The following is a 15,371-nucleotide window of genomic DNA, read 5'->3' as shown; positions in this document are numbered from 1 at the left end:
TAGTCATTTTTTGAAATAATTATAATAGCCTAATGATTGGTGGAAAACTCGTCTGTATAAATACTAGCCAACAAGGTGATTGATCTCTTAATTTTTAAACAATGAAATTATAATGACAAAAAATCAATCAGCCGCAAAGTCCACAAAACAATACAAAACAGGAGCAGAGCAAACATGAACCTACAAAACATCAGAAGTGGAATCAGGTGCCATGGAGGAGTTTGCATCCTCTGCCGACCGATCACATCCTTCGTATGCTCCATGTCATGATCTGGAAATAACGGGAAAATCCGTCGTCAATTCAGTGTGTAAATAATGGTCTAACAATTACCGATAGTATGGAAAATGTAGTCAGCATTTGACTTAATGATAAATTGTATTACCTGTCAAAGTCATTATATTGACCATAGAACTTACAAAATGATAATTTTAAACGAGACTGCTTATATCCTTGTTTCATCAACTCATTTTTCAATAATTTACTTCGTTTTAGAAATTATACATACGTAGAGCATGCTCTTGTGTTTCGAATCAAATGAGAGATAAACCCAGTATGCATTTGATGAAGGTATATTTCTGCATAAGTAAGGGAAGTTGAGGATTGAAAAGTGAAGTGAAAGTCATCATGTTGACAATAGAAAAGTTAAAATCATGTTTATCATAGAGTTTGGTTGCTAAATTACCATTTACGTTTTATTTCCCGATCAAGACAAGGATCACACGGTGGGTGTGACCGGTCAGCAGGGGATGCTCACTCCTTCATGGCACTTGATCCCACTTCTGATGTTTCGGAGGTCCGTGTTTGCGCTGCTCCTATTTGTATTGTTTTATGGACTTTGATATTGACTACTGTTCGTTATCTCAATATCCTTCTTTCAAGTAAAATATCCAAATACGAAACAGATATCGGTGGTATCTTTCATATCCAGCTAACCTGGATATATTGTATCGACATTACAATGGAAATACCCATTGCAAATTGAAAATGCATCGTTGACATACTAGTATCTAAATGTCGAGTAAAAGGTCACAGAAAGTGATTTCTTCTTTTCACGTTTAAGATTTGGGACAAATTCTGCATAAAGTATTATAGTTATTGTTTCGCAAACGAGAGCTGTATGGCATACACCGGTGTCGACTTATTGCAATGAACAATGACTAAGTAAGGCCTTTTTATATAGGGTTCCTCAGAAATAGCAAGAGTCCGATCGAAAATGGACACATTCTTTTTAAGACTCATGTTCCGTTTTAATTATTGCAGAATCAAATCAGTTCAAGTTATGGCCCGCAGATATTGTGCGAGTTCAACAAAGGTCAATGTTTACAGGAATCAACCTGAAAAAATATTTGAAAATCTTCTGCTCAAGTACAGCAAATCCATCATTATTGATAATAAACGATGAGATATTCATATGGAAGCATCCTGAGGAAGTGTAAATTGAACTCCCTCCCTTCCCGTTGATTTTTCATTACCGAACTAATTTGTGCTTTTTTCATAGCAAATGTGCTCAGATGAGTGATGGGCTCATGGACCTTTTGTTCACGGTTTTCATAGTTTACATGTCTAAAAAACTGATTATATTTTTTGTTATCTTCACTTTTGAACTATTGGTCCATATGTTGTGACAAAAATAACGGACACATAATTATGTCTTTGATATTTTCTGTCCTTGGCATCCATTTCAAGAACATTATTTGTGCAGTTGGCATTCATGTGTGATGAATATACTCAGAGATATGAAAAAAAAGTCTTAAATTTTGTACTTCATGTTTTTCGAAGAGTACATATGATTCGAATTTGTTGTCTTTGACTTCTGACAACTCAACATGTTTTCCAAATATCGTCAGGATTTTCTAAAACTATACATCACTGATTACGAATAACTTGTCATCTATCAAGTCATTTTGATACTGAAACTTTTACTATTAACATTTTCCTATAGCTTGTATAAGTCAGTTGTGTGTCAGTTTTATCCAAACCTTTCCTCAAAGTTCGTGTAGAGGTAGTCGACTTATTTGCAATGTTTCCGTCATTAGCATTGACTTTTAACACTAGATGAAACGCAATACTTATTTATAAAAGTTTCAAAACACAGTCCTGTCATATGTTGACTGGTTACAAATGATTGACATTTCATGTTGAATATCATCATCATAATACAGTATCGACATATGCTGGAAAGTTTTTTGTTAAATATTGACAAGTGTTTGCTCTTAATGATCAAATCAAATTGTTTTAAACGAAGAAAAACTCCCCTTGCTTTTTTGACACCCACATATACGCTTTCAAAAATTAAAGTGAGATGACTAAAATCGTATTCCAATTTTTCCCCTAGGAATTTCTTTTGTGCATTTCTCAATGCAATAAAAATTGTTATTAATCATTACATGTGTTCAATGATTTTTTTTAAATTATAAATTACTTTTACGATAAATTTGAACAGTTGTTATCCTTTGATGAAATTTAATAACTTTTACCTGTCTGCAAAATCCAGTTTCTTCGTTTTTATGTAAATCAAAGACACAAAAAGACTAACGAAATATCAGTAACACATAAACATATTATTTTTCTACAATTCTTGGTGGCGAATTAAAAGTAAGCTTTTCGATATTATACACAACTGCTTCTTCAATATAATCGACACTCTTAATTTTTATTAAACTATTAAATTTTTACATCTTGTGACTGGTCTGCATACAAAAAAATGTTAAAATCCCCTCTGATTCTACATGCTAGTTTTCCTCAAAGTCATTTTATCGACCGTAGATGTTACGAGGTGATTTTAAATGAGACTGCTGATTTTATTGTTTATCAACTTGTGTGCCAATTATACTTACCTGTTTCAGAAATTGTACATAGCTACGTAGACCATGCTATGATCTTGATCTTGATTTAGCCATGCTCTTGCGTATCGAATCAACTGAGAATTATAAACCGTGAATGCTGATAATAAGGGTATATTGCTGAATAAATAAGGGAAGTTGATGATTGAAACGTTAATGCCATCCCGTTGATGATGAAACTATGTTGTTAGATTACATGTACCTTTAACGTCTTTTTCTAGTAAAACAAATAAAAATGAAACATTGTCAGATGCTGTGGTGTCTTTTATTTTAGGCTCACTGGCATTTCGCGAATCGAATTTGAATGACAAAACACATTGTTAATTGACAATACGTCGTCGATATGATTATCTGAATGTTGAGTTCAATGTCAAAGCGTTTTCTTCTTTTCGCGTAAAAGGAATTTCAATAGGATCTTATTGTGTGACTTTCCAAGCCGACTTGTTCTATCTATGATGACCTTATTCAAAATCTAACATTATTAACATGAAAACAGGGAAAAAAGCTATTGTGACCTTCAACTCGGCATTAAGATAACCCCCAAAAGGCCAACTACCAACCTTTATCTATGAGAAAGAAAATGGCTTCATTTTCTTTTATCGTTAATAATCCTTATTCATAAAGAAATACTATTACTTGTCATACACCAATGTATGGTGTTATGGTCTCGAAATCTATTCAGTATCAATTGCATGCTCAGGAACGATCAATTTTGAGATCAAGGCAGACTTTTGTAACGCAAGTTCATGTTACAAGAAATTCAACACAATCGTTAAAAGTCTGCATTTCGGGAATTATACAGTCGTCTAAATAACCTTGTTTGCAAAAACATTCTTTCTATTGGACATAGTTTGGTTGACAAGATTCATACCAACTGTGCAGCGTTGCCTTTGTTCTGCATTAATTTTGACAACAGGAACAAACATTCCGTCGACCAGAGAACGGTAGATGTGACTGGTCGACACAGGATGCTTACTCTTCCTGGATACCTTATCCTACTATAAGAATTCCAAGGAGGTTGTGTTGTATGCCATGTTCACATTTTTAAAATCATTTTTTTTTTTTTTTAAATTTTATTTTCTAGATAGATCAATGTTTGTTCTGTTCATCTTTTTTGAATGGGCCTCGCGTAAAACAGTTCATATATATCCAAGAAGCATTAATTATTTTCGTTGCAATAACATGTAGCTCTTGCTCTTGCATTTTGAATTAATTCTCTCCATCGAATTGTACTTAAATAATATATCTGTAGTACATATTTATTTTTATTTTCGATAAACAAATATGATTTAATGCAAATATTATGCTTTAGATAAGCATTGTGTCTAATCTACATTTTGACCTTTCACGAATTTAGAAAAGCCAGTCGTGGTTGGTTCTACTTTCCAGAAAATGTAAATTATAACAAATTCCAGTAGTTTGTGCTTTATCCAGTATATACCTTCTCAGTTCAAAGGAAATTGTAACCCAGCATCTGAACCCTAGTGTGGAAGGAGTGATCGGACCTGACCGGGAAAGAAATCATCAGATACAACTTGAAGATAATTCATGTTGAAAATATAGGTTTACAAAACAATTATTTTGTGCGGCAAGCTTTTAAATACTTAGAGACAATATAAAACATTGTTATAATATGTTACTAAAAAAAAAGGATCTCCGAACGCTTCTATTTTGCTTTTAATATATATTTATTGAGAAACAAATACTTTCGTATCATGTAACTTAAAATCTTGAATGAATTTCGATGATAGCATAACCGGACATAATCCATGCTAGTAAATAAATCAATCAATGAAATATAGAATTGTTGATAAGCAGTACATAGGCAAATAAACATTTTCTTTGAAATATTTTTTCCAAGCCTTTGGCAACACTAAGTTTTATCTTTGCCATGATTTTCTATATGGGTTTTAATCTTTTAATTATTTATCGAACATGATGATTAAAAGCATGATATTTTGTATACACACGAAGCACTATATCAAAAACTCAACCTGACTTTCAAAAGGTATTTAAATGACAGCAAAAAGACAATGGGTCGTTTATATGTTAATTATCACTTTTACCTCATAGTTCAAAGTTTAGAGCCATATATCGTGAAATAATTTCATTAGATGTCGATAAAAACGGCACATAAATCTTCGTCTTAATTTGTTCAATGTTATTTTATTAAGAGTAAAATATGTTTTTAATTATTAAAGATAAAATTCGTACATTTCCTATATAGCAAGTATTACTTTTCACTTTTCCGTAAATAAATAAAAATTACTGCATCTCATTATATCACGACACTGTAGTGTATACACGTAAAAGATAAATAAATAACTCGGACATTTGTTTGAGTAAAAGTATAATCAGCAAAAGCACTCACAAGGATGCGTTTCGACACACACATTTTTTTTTTTTATAATTTGTCAATGCATCTGTAAACAACATATCCTGCGGGAAAAAAGCTCCGCATGTTAAAAAGCAAAAACAAATGGATTCGTGATAAATTGTAGGAGTGTAGATTTGTTATTCTGGCTCTCATATTAATAAAAAAAGTGATTTAATTAAAAACAGATTTTTCTCTTGCCTTTATATGCTGAACAAATTTATAAACATAATACTTATAGAGACAATAGAAATCTCTAATAAATTATGATTAAATTATGACAAGTAACAGTTCCGCGTGGCTAAATTTACGTCGAGAAAGTGACACGATGCCGTTAGCAGTGTATTAATTTCTTCTTCTTGCATTCATTCATTTGTAATACGTGGGTTATTATCATTATATACGCTCGGTATTTCCTGGTGAAGAAAATTTTATTTTCACCATTTTTAACTGTTCTTTATAGAAGGATCACACGAAAACTGGTGAAGCTGTGAATTGTGTTCCGTGTGGGAAAATACGGATTAAATCTTCTCTGATTCCCATTTGTGGGAACCGGCGAACGATGGAGGATTCAACTCTCACATCTTACCCCTCTTCCTGGAGCTTAACGTCACGCTCCCCCTTAATCAAGAAACGGTTGTCTCGCTCCGATTCTGGTGGTTCACTTCCGGACAATATACTAGATAAAAGGGACGCCAAAGGTCGAACGACATTTTTCAATGCCACAAAAGTTGGGGATTTAGACGAGGCGAAACGACTGTTAAATGCTGGGTCAGATGTCAACAAGGGGGACATCTATAGAGTTACACCCCTCCATGAGGCTGTGGAAAGGTCAAACTTGGAGGTTGTCGAATTCCTTGTGTCAAAAGGTAAGATGTTTTATATTGTAAATGTTTTGCGAAGTGATCGGTGGGTTTTTTAAGAAAGAAGGGGAATTAATTATATGTGTAAGGGAAAAATTAATTTCTTTTTTGACCTTTTTCTGATTTTATGACAAGAGGCCACTGAAAACAACTTTATTAATGACGTATCTTGCCCTGGTGAAAAGTTTCACCATGTATACTGCTCAATGCTTAATATTTTGACACATACGACAAGAAAAGCTTTGAGCTACGCTCTCGTTATATACGGCTATCTAACTCTTGGCAAAATCTAAAACAATGATAAAATACTTTAACTAATTTCTGATGAAAAGCCGTATGAATATTTGCTTTATGAGTTCAGATTATTTAAGTTTATACTTCACCTTGATCGAAAGTCATTTCAGCTATTCCCAAGCCCCGAAAAACACAGACACAAAACACACATAAAAGTTTTAATATTAAAATACCTTCATTCCAGTTTTTTGATATTAATTAAGATGGGGCAAGTTTTACATTATACAGAATCGCGATGGAAAATCAACGAATCACAGTTTGTTCGGCAACCACAAAAGCTTTTTCCCTCGTTAACACGGTGACACCGATTGCAAACAAATTTACACGTGCATGCCGTAGCTTGCGAAAGGTACCCCTAGATTTTTATGCCTCAGTAAAAGAAGTTTCAGGGGTATATAGTTTTTGACCTGTCCGTCCGTCTGTCTGTTTGTCCTCAAAAACTTTAACCTTGCTCATAACTTTAGATTGAATGGGGCTATGGCTTTATTTCACAGGTGTATTCCTTGTGGCAAGATCTTACTTTGGGTACCACCAAATTTGACCTCTTGACGTTGTCAAGTATGACCTAGTTTTACAAAAAAAAAATTACAACAAATTTACCTTTTCCATAAGTTTTGCACTTTCAGCAAGGGCTGAAATCCTGTCAGAGGGTATATATATTTTGACCTTTTCTCCTTGACCTTAGAGTTTAACACTTTAAAAATTTAACCTTGGTCATTACTTTTGAACAGTAAGAACTAAGACTTTCATATTTCACAGGTGTATTCCTTGTAACAAGATTTTCCTTTGGATACCAAAACTTTTGTCCTTGTCCTTTGGACTTCGACGTGCAATTTGAGAAAATTCAACCCTCGCCATACGGGGGAATTAGTGTTTCATAAACACATCTTGTTATGACTTGTTTTATTTTAATCGATTTAAAACAAAATTTGCCCATTCTAACAGGCCACTTGATAAGCATGAATAAGCATAAAATAAATGTATATTCAAAATTGGAGAGTTCCAACTTTCTGACAGGTTGTCTATAATCGACGGATTTTCATATTTAACGAGTTTGCATATGGTGATGAGTAAAAGACATGATGATATGATCACCCATAGGAATTCCACGATGTACTTTGACTCACTATGAATTGTTAAACACAAATATGCTGAAACATGAAGAGTATAACTAAATAACAGGGTTTTATATCCATATTAGTTTTTCTGTCGAAAACAATGATATACAGTTGTACCCTTTTCCTAATGATTTATTGAAACCATGGAATTTTCAGTCAACCTCTTGTTTATGTCTTAAGGTCAAAAGTTCTATTCGTCCGTTCTTTCGGTCGGGAATCACTTATTCTTGAACAAAGCAATTAACATGCTAAAATTTTAATATAAGTTGAGTCATCGTGGAACTTTAATATTTAATACTGCGTGCGTCTCTTCAGTTTTTCTATACATTTACATACACCGTTAGATAACAAGCTCATGTGTATAAAAACTGTCATTTCAACAAATTAGGCTGGATAAAACTGTTTGAACCAACACTACTGTATATAATACTTCTAATTAAGAAACTATCTTTATGTTGTTCATGTGTAAAAATAGTTTCCTAACGACGTCTTATTCATCAATGTCATATTCATGTCATTGTAAGACTTACACGTGATTAACACGATCAAGAAGCAACACTGAGAAAAATTTAAAATTGAATCTGTTAATTGGGATGTGGTAAAATATTCCTACTTTGTCGAGCACAGAAAATCTAAGACCTTGTGTCCAACAGAGAAATCTATTCTTGTAGCTTGACAAGTAAGAATATCAAGAAAAGCTTAAGGGCATACTCAATTGTTGTGTATAGAAATAAACTCTTGGTCCATTCTAGCTTCGTTGAGTATTGGGGGGGGGGTCATTTAATTAGTTTCCGGAAGATCAATCCTTTGAATAAATTCGAGAGCATGCGGAAATGAAAAGGTCCCTTTCGTTCACTAGGACAGAGAATACCGAGTACAGATCTACATTTACAGCATGGTACAGTTACAAGACGCTTGAAAAACATGTAAATTCTCCTGAAGATGTAATGCAAAGAACCTAGGAAAAAAACTCTTGTTCAACAATCTTACTTTTGTCACTGCAGTTTATTTATTCATACTTTTTTCATAGATTGAAAAATTATATGATTATTCATTAGATAAACATCAAGTTTGTTCATCTTCATGTCCGTTAATATTCACTCAATATTTTTGATTCTATACTAGCTTTTGATGGAAAACTTAAAGTATTCAAGGACAAAAGAGTTAATAACAATAGTATTTGAATGTATTTCTACCTACCTACCTAGTACTTGTTATGCCCGGGACACATAGGGCAAGGACTAAACCTCCATTTCTCTCTGTCTTGAGCATTTCTCTCCAGTTTTCCCCCAAGTTAGATTATGGTCTCTTATTTCCCTCTCCGGAGTCCTTCTTCAGGCGTTCTGTCACCGACCAGGTTTCCTCTTCCCTTCTGGTGTCCATCTAAGAGCTACTTTGATGATGTAGTTGGATGGTTTTCTTAACATATTCCCTATCCATCGCCAACTCCATTTTATTAGTAAAGTTCTCATGTCGTCTGTGTTTGCTTTCTCATGGAGTTCAACATTGGTAATTTGCCAGATATTTGAAAATATATTATATTATTATATAAGGAATCTTTTGTTTTTGTTCAAATGAGAAAAAAATATTGTTAAATGATGCCGATAACTCAGGAACGAAACTGAGCAGCAGTGAAAAGATAAACTTGATGTTCTCAAGATTTGAAGTATAATTTCTCTACATTACGAAATATACAGCGATATTTCAAAATATATTTAAAAAAAAACACTTGCACATTTATCATTTGTTTAGTGTCATTCTTACTGTCAAGGACTAGCTGCAGTGCATTTACTGTCTTGTAAAATTTTAAACACGAAAAATTTATGGGGGATTCCTTCTGGTAAAAAAAAGTAATTCTTGCACAGATTGGACAATCCCAAGGACATTACTTAATTATTTTGATTTTAAGTTAAACATATTGATTGTAACAATATTGTGGCAAAGTTTGGAACACACGTGATATATTGTGGTTAATATTTCCGCAAACTGCATTTTCTCTAGCTAAACCAAACTCTACTATTGGGCGGTAACAATTCAGGAAAAGATAACTGTCTCACACAGCGTGGTACCGTATCTAGTCTGGTAACCATCATGCCCCGAACATTGTCCTCATTATGCACGTGATGATTCAATCGCTAATTAGTTGGTTCAAAGAAATATTTTTGAACTATTTATAATGATCACTTGCTATGATGATATCTAATTTTGATTGAAATTTACATCGCTAATATAGATGTTATTAACTTGTGCCAAAATTTTGATATAAAAAAGGTGTTTTTGTCATTATAATAGAAAAGGTCATTGAATGGTGATAATGGCTATCAAAATGAAATAAAGTTTATTTGATATTCACAAAAAAATATCACGATTTCAGGAATAATTAAAAATGTTGCCAATATTCTTCAAAGAAATGAGAACTATTATACTTGACAGCTTAAGTGATTCATCATTGCTTAATAAAAGTAAGATTTTTTTTACTGGGAGGAATATCAACCAATGAGGAAAGAATTAGTGACTAAATAATATTTCAAAGAAAAAAAAATAGGTTTAAAAGAAAAAAACTAAAATACTTTTTTAAAATGATGTATCGTTTGCTAGTAAACATTTGTTTAACATAATCAATTGTCGTTTCCAAACATCCATTGCAAACGTTTATAAGAATAGCTTTCACGTAACGCAGCCAAGTTACTCAAACTTTTGATGAGCCGAAAAATCAAACCTTTGTCTTCATCTGCAAAATAAGAAAAATCACAATGCAATGAGAAGAGCAATACATATACACATAGCTCTACAGCAATCAAAACCAGGTTCCGTAGATTGTCATAACTTGAAAGGAAAAGGTCTGCCACTTTTGATATGAAATCACTCATATAATGTATCATTTTGACAGCATTTGATAGTATTATGAGTGAGCAAAATTCATCTGTTGATGTTCATTGCTGTTATGTCATATCAAAGTATTAAAAAATATGTAGATCTTCATGCTAATGCGAGACTTTTGTTATGCAGGTTGACAACCTTCAATTACTAAAACACTTTCTTCTCTGTTATTAAGACGATTACCCACATTATCCTTTTGTCTTTATATACAAAAATATATGTGATCAAATACGTCTGTATCTTGCAATAAAATATTAGATAGGTAAAATTAGGGTCAAGAAAAATATGTTATTAAGAATGTACTGGGCGTTAATAAAAAAAGTCCTCATCTCCTTCAATGCTTAGCTTTGATTTTGTAAGCAGTCCTGAAGATTTAGGAGTTTATTATTTATTTACCTGTGTATCTCATGCTTGAATACTTTTCTCACAGGATGTGACCTGAATGCCAAGACGATTCTAGGACAAACCCCGTTAATGAGAGCTGTTCTGTATGACGATGTCGACCTCGTTAGATACCTTCATAAAGCAGGTAATCAGGCAATGAGACACATCATGTTTTCCAGCGCAAGGTCTTATCGATACGCCAAAGACCATTACACAATTTCTAACCATATTTATAATTATATTTATCGATAATTTATCTTTAAATAAACAATGCTGTAATTTCTTGAACTCACTGTCTGGACGATATAAAGTTACAAATTGTAATTTTGTGCATTCACCTTAAGCCAGTAAAGTAAAAAAAAAATATGCGAATCATTCAATATTTTCACCTGCATTAAATACCTTCGATAAAACCTTTTCCAGGTGCTCGGTTGGATGAGAGGGATTGTACAGGTAAAACAGCTCTTCTTATTGGAATCCAAGAAGGACGAACGGAAGCATGCAGGTATCTAATGAAAAACGGATGTGACGTAAACATACAAGATCGACTGGGACACACGGCCATGATGATGGCTCTAAGAGGAGGCAAAACACCGAACTTTTACATAGGCCGCAAACTTGTGAAATTTGGATACGACCTCAAGAAAGATGAGAAATGGATGACACAAGAAGAACTAGAGGCAGTTAATGTAAAACCAAACGTAGTGGACAAAATCTGCTCTAAATTGGGGATATCACTAAAAAGAAGTCCCTCCAGTGCTAGTAAAAAAGACAAAAACGAGAGCTAAATAGGCTGTAATACACCAGGTCATAAACAAAACGAGACCTATTCAGACTGTATACGTCAGATCTTGTACAAAAAAGAGAGCTTATCAGACTTAACAATCGCTTATGAGAAGAATGTGCACAAACAGATATTTATGCTTTCATGCAGGGATTCAAGATCATACACAATCACACACTTAACTTGTTTCAATGACCATGAACAACAATTTCGTTCTTTTCATTTCAACTGCAGCTGGGTGAGAAAATCAAACACTGATGCCTGTAATGATTTATGTGCTGTTTTTAAATGAAAAGAAGGAAGAGTTGAAGCATTTTATGGATACATTTTAATATAACATACAAATTCTACAAATCAGAGTACGTCCTCTATATGTTTATCTATGTTAATGCCAACAGTTTTTGAATGAAGCATTTGTAAATATTTTGATGCAATAAAGATTTTTTTTTCATATTTTCCTTCTTTTTTAATTTAGATAAAGCAAAACAATATCTACATTAATTCATTTATATTTGATTTCCGAATAACAAACATAGTTGCCTTATTCATTTTTCCTGTCATTTTAAGAATATAATCAATAGATATTTTAAAATTTAGATCACTGCATTCTGGGACATATTTTATCTTAACACAGTTAAGCTTTTGCATCAAAGTGAAAATATTTCATGAAGTACCCATTATTTTAATAATAATGTGATCCACAAAATATACATTTTTATTTCATACTAAAGCAGTCTATATTCTTAATATATCAATAAAATTGAAACAGTGATTTAATGAGGTGAAGCCAAGATGTGAATGCAAGAGAATACAGTCCATACATCACTGCATTGAAACAAGTACAATTACTGTAAGTTATTCATAGCTAATAATTCATCAAAAACAAGAATTTATTTTATTTAAGAAATATTTTACATTTAGTTCTTCACAGTTAAGAAAACAGACCAAATTTCGAACTCTTCTATGAAGGATATGGAGATAATGAACAGTATTCAATATCAAAGTCCATAAAACAATACAAAATAGGAGCAGAGCAAACACGGACCTCCGAAACATCAGTGGGATCAGGTGCCATGGAGGACTGAGCATCCCCTGCCGACCGGACACATCCGCAGTGTGCTCCTTGTAATGATCGGGAAATAGCGGAAAAATTCGTCGTCAATTCAGTGTATAAATAATTGACTAATAATTAGTATGAAAAACTTCAGTCAGCATTTGACTCAATGATAAATTGTATTTGCTGGCAAGGTCATGGTATCGACCACAGAACTTCCGAAATAATGACTTTAAACGAGACTGCTGATAGTCTTGTTTCATCAACCTGTTTGTCAATAATTGATCTAGTTTTAGAAATTGTTCATACGTAGAGCATGCTCTAGCGTATCGAATCAACTGAGATATGTAAACTTCGTATGCAGGTGATGAAGGTATATTGCTGCATAGGTAAGGGAAGTTGACGATAGTAAAGTTGAAGTCATCACGTTTATCATAGAGCTTGGTTTTTAGATTACAATTAGTGTCTTTTCAAGTAAGATATCCAAGTATGAAACAGATGTGTCAGACTCTGTGGCATCTTTTATCTCAAGCGATATATCGTATTGACATAAAAATAGAAATTACCATTGTTTGACAATACGTCGTCGATATATCTAAAGATCGATTTGAAGGACACAGCAAGTGTTTTCTTCTTTTCTCGCATATACGATCTTTTACATTCCCTTACGAATTTGTAGTCAAAATTTTTTATATTGTGGCTAAGAATATATTAAAATAATTCTCTTACTTTGCAATACACCAGCCACAGTAAAGCCCACAGACAGCAGACCGTTATTTAATGTGACGTTTTGAAAAATGAATGTGTAATTCAAATGCAAGGTGGTTGTAGGCTATATAAGGTCGAAATTCGTAATAACATCGAATTAGACAAATTATCGCCCTTGATAACAAATACAAAAGCTATGGTAGAGATCCAGGCCTACAGAAGATATTTTTAAGAAAATGTTACTGTTTCTAGAGATTTTTTGCCTTCTCGTCCAACTCAATGGTGCTGTATGTAATGTGTCAAAGTTTATTTCCATTGGTAAAAATTTTAAAAGAATAAAAATGATAAAAACAAAGTCAAGGAGAAGAATGTTTGTTCCTAAATTGAGTATTTATATTTGATATTTATATAAACCTGCAACATTTAGACGAGTTTGTAAAAAAGGAAAGCTTTAAAATCTAACGTTTGACATACCTTTCACATGGTTTTGGAACCAGCTGGTACAAATATACTTTAGACTTACATGTAGCTATTTTCCATGTCAAGAGAAATGGACACACATGAAGAGGGACTTCACACGTCACACAAAGAGCAGTAAGAATGACAAACAAATCAGGATGTGTCAAAGTTCCAACGGTGGCATCAAATTTTATTACCGAATCTTTCTTTCTTCTTCTAAAAGAATTGGTAACGAACATCCAGCAAATCACTATCGGGACATCTTTACAAAGTGTTAACTACATAGCGTGTATTAATGTACGAAATTTACGTTGGGTATTTTCAAAACCATTCACTTCAGCATGAGGTCTATATTTTCCGTGTTTGTTCTCTTAAATAGCATTCTGAACTTGATAACTGTTGTTTTTTTTTATATTCCATGTATTAACATGTATTGCTGTGAAAAATTGATAAAAGTATCATTTAGAAAAGACTCTTTATTTTCATGCTTCTTATATATATTAGTTTAGAAGTTCATCATCAGAACTGTTCAAGAAACGAGCTGAAAACAAAAAGTAAATCATCTTGTTGGTATCAATTCCAGACTTTACATCATGATTTAATTAACCTTGTACCACCTAAGGAAAATGAAATATATTTTTACTAGTGCTTGTTTTCGAATATCTGTATCTGGAAACATAAAACTTGCTTTTCCGTCCAATATATCTGTATTTTTAGCATATATATTGAAGATTTAAATATATATATATTATATATTATAAAAAAAAGAAAGAAAGAAACGTTACTTCCGGTCGAACAGGACGGAAGACCTACTCGTTGCTTTGCAACGAGCTTTGCTCTAGTTATTGTCAATTATTATAACTTGTAATAATAACAATCTTTTCTTTGTGTGTGTATCCCAGAATATATATATATATATATATATATATATATATATATATATATATATATATATATATATATATATATATATATATATATATAAAAAATATTAAGAAATGTCAACAGATATTTGCTTCCATTTCTTTAGGCACACCTCCTAACTGAATTAACATAATCATCAATTCTGCTGCATCCCAGACCAAACTTTTAATTAAATGCGCCATAAGCATGCTGCAACAAGCATATTTATTATGCATAAAAATCCAATAAAAGCGAAAGAAATATAAACTGCACATCCACCCATTCTTTCAAAGCGATGAATATTTTCATTATGAATATATGATGCATTTAATACAATCGAAATTAAAGGAAAATTTGTTTATGCGGTCGCTTTTTTCCGAAAACCTATAAACAGGGGAGAAAAGTGCATCATAAAAATTATAAAAGTACAGCATAAGAAAGATGATTTACAGACCTTAAGTACTTTTAATATGATTTCCATTGACTTTTTTTTTTCAATTTCACATAAATGCATTTAATTTGCTGATGCAAAGAAGAAGATATATTTGAATGTTATCATTGTTTATTTGAGACCCATGTTAATTTTGTTTTGTTAAACCGTTTGAATGTATTTTTTATAGACTTTTAGTGATGGTCCTAAAGGAGCATATAAATTTTTAAATATCTGAAAATTCTTAATGCAAAATTGCAATAAAATTTAATGTAC

General features: G+C 32.5%; 1 protein-coding gene across 3 annotated transcripts in view; it reads left to right on the top strand.

The window, feature by feature from the left end:
- Positions 1-11,839, top strand: part of LOC134268859 (serine/threonine-protein phosphatase 6 regulatory ankyrin repeat subunit C-like) — a 45,866-nt gene extending 34,027 nt beyond the window's left edge. Inside the window, exons 1-4 of one of the 3 annotated variants that reach the window (XM_062751106.1) lie at positions 5,444-5,551; positions 5,682-6,087; positions 10,804-10,902; positions 11,181-11,839. In XM_062751106.1, coding sequence (XP_062607090.1) covers positions 5,781-6,087; positions 10,804-10,902; positions 11,181-11,545 — 771 coding nt within the window. In that variant the 5' untranslated portion in view covers positions 5,444-5,551; positions 5,682-5,780 and the 3' untranslated portion in view covers positions 11,546-11,839. Of the gene's footprint in view, positions 1-5,443; positions 5,552-5,585; positions 6,088-10,803; positions 10,903-11,180 lie in introns of those variants that run through there. The other 2 variants (XM_062751107.1, XM_062751105.1) reach the window with 2 other exon arrangements.
- The last annotated feature ends 3,532 nt before the right edge of the window (positions 11,840-15,371 follow it).

The sequence above is a fragment of the Saccostrea cucullata genome, unplaced genomic scaffold (genome assembly GCF_032062105.1).
Source record: "Saccostrea cucullata isolate Sc308-1 unplaced genomic scaffold, CSIRO_AGI_Scuc_v1 ctg778, whole genome shotgun sequence".
Classification (NCBI taxonomy): domain Eukaryota; kingdom Metazoa; phylum Mollusca; class Bivalvia; order Ostreida; family Ostreidae; genus Saccostrea; species Saccostrea cuccullata.
This window is presented reverse-complemented; position numbering and strand designations above follow the sequence as displayed.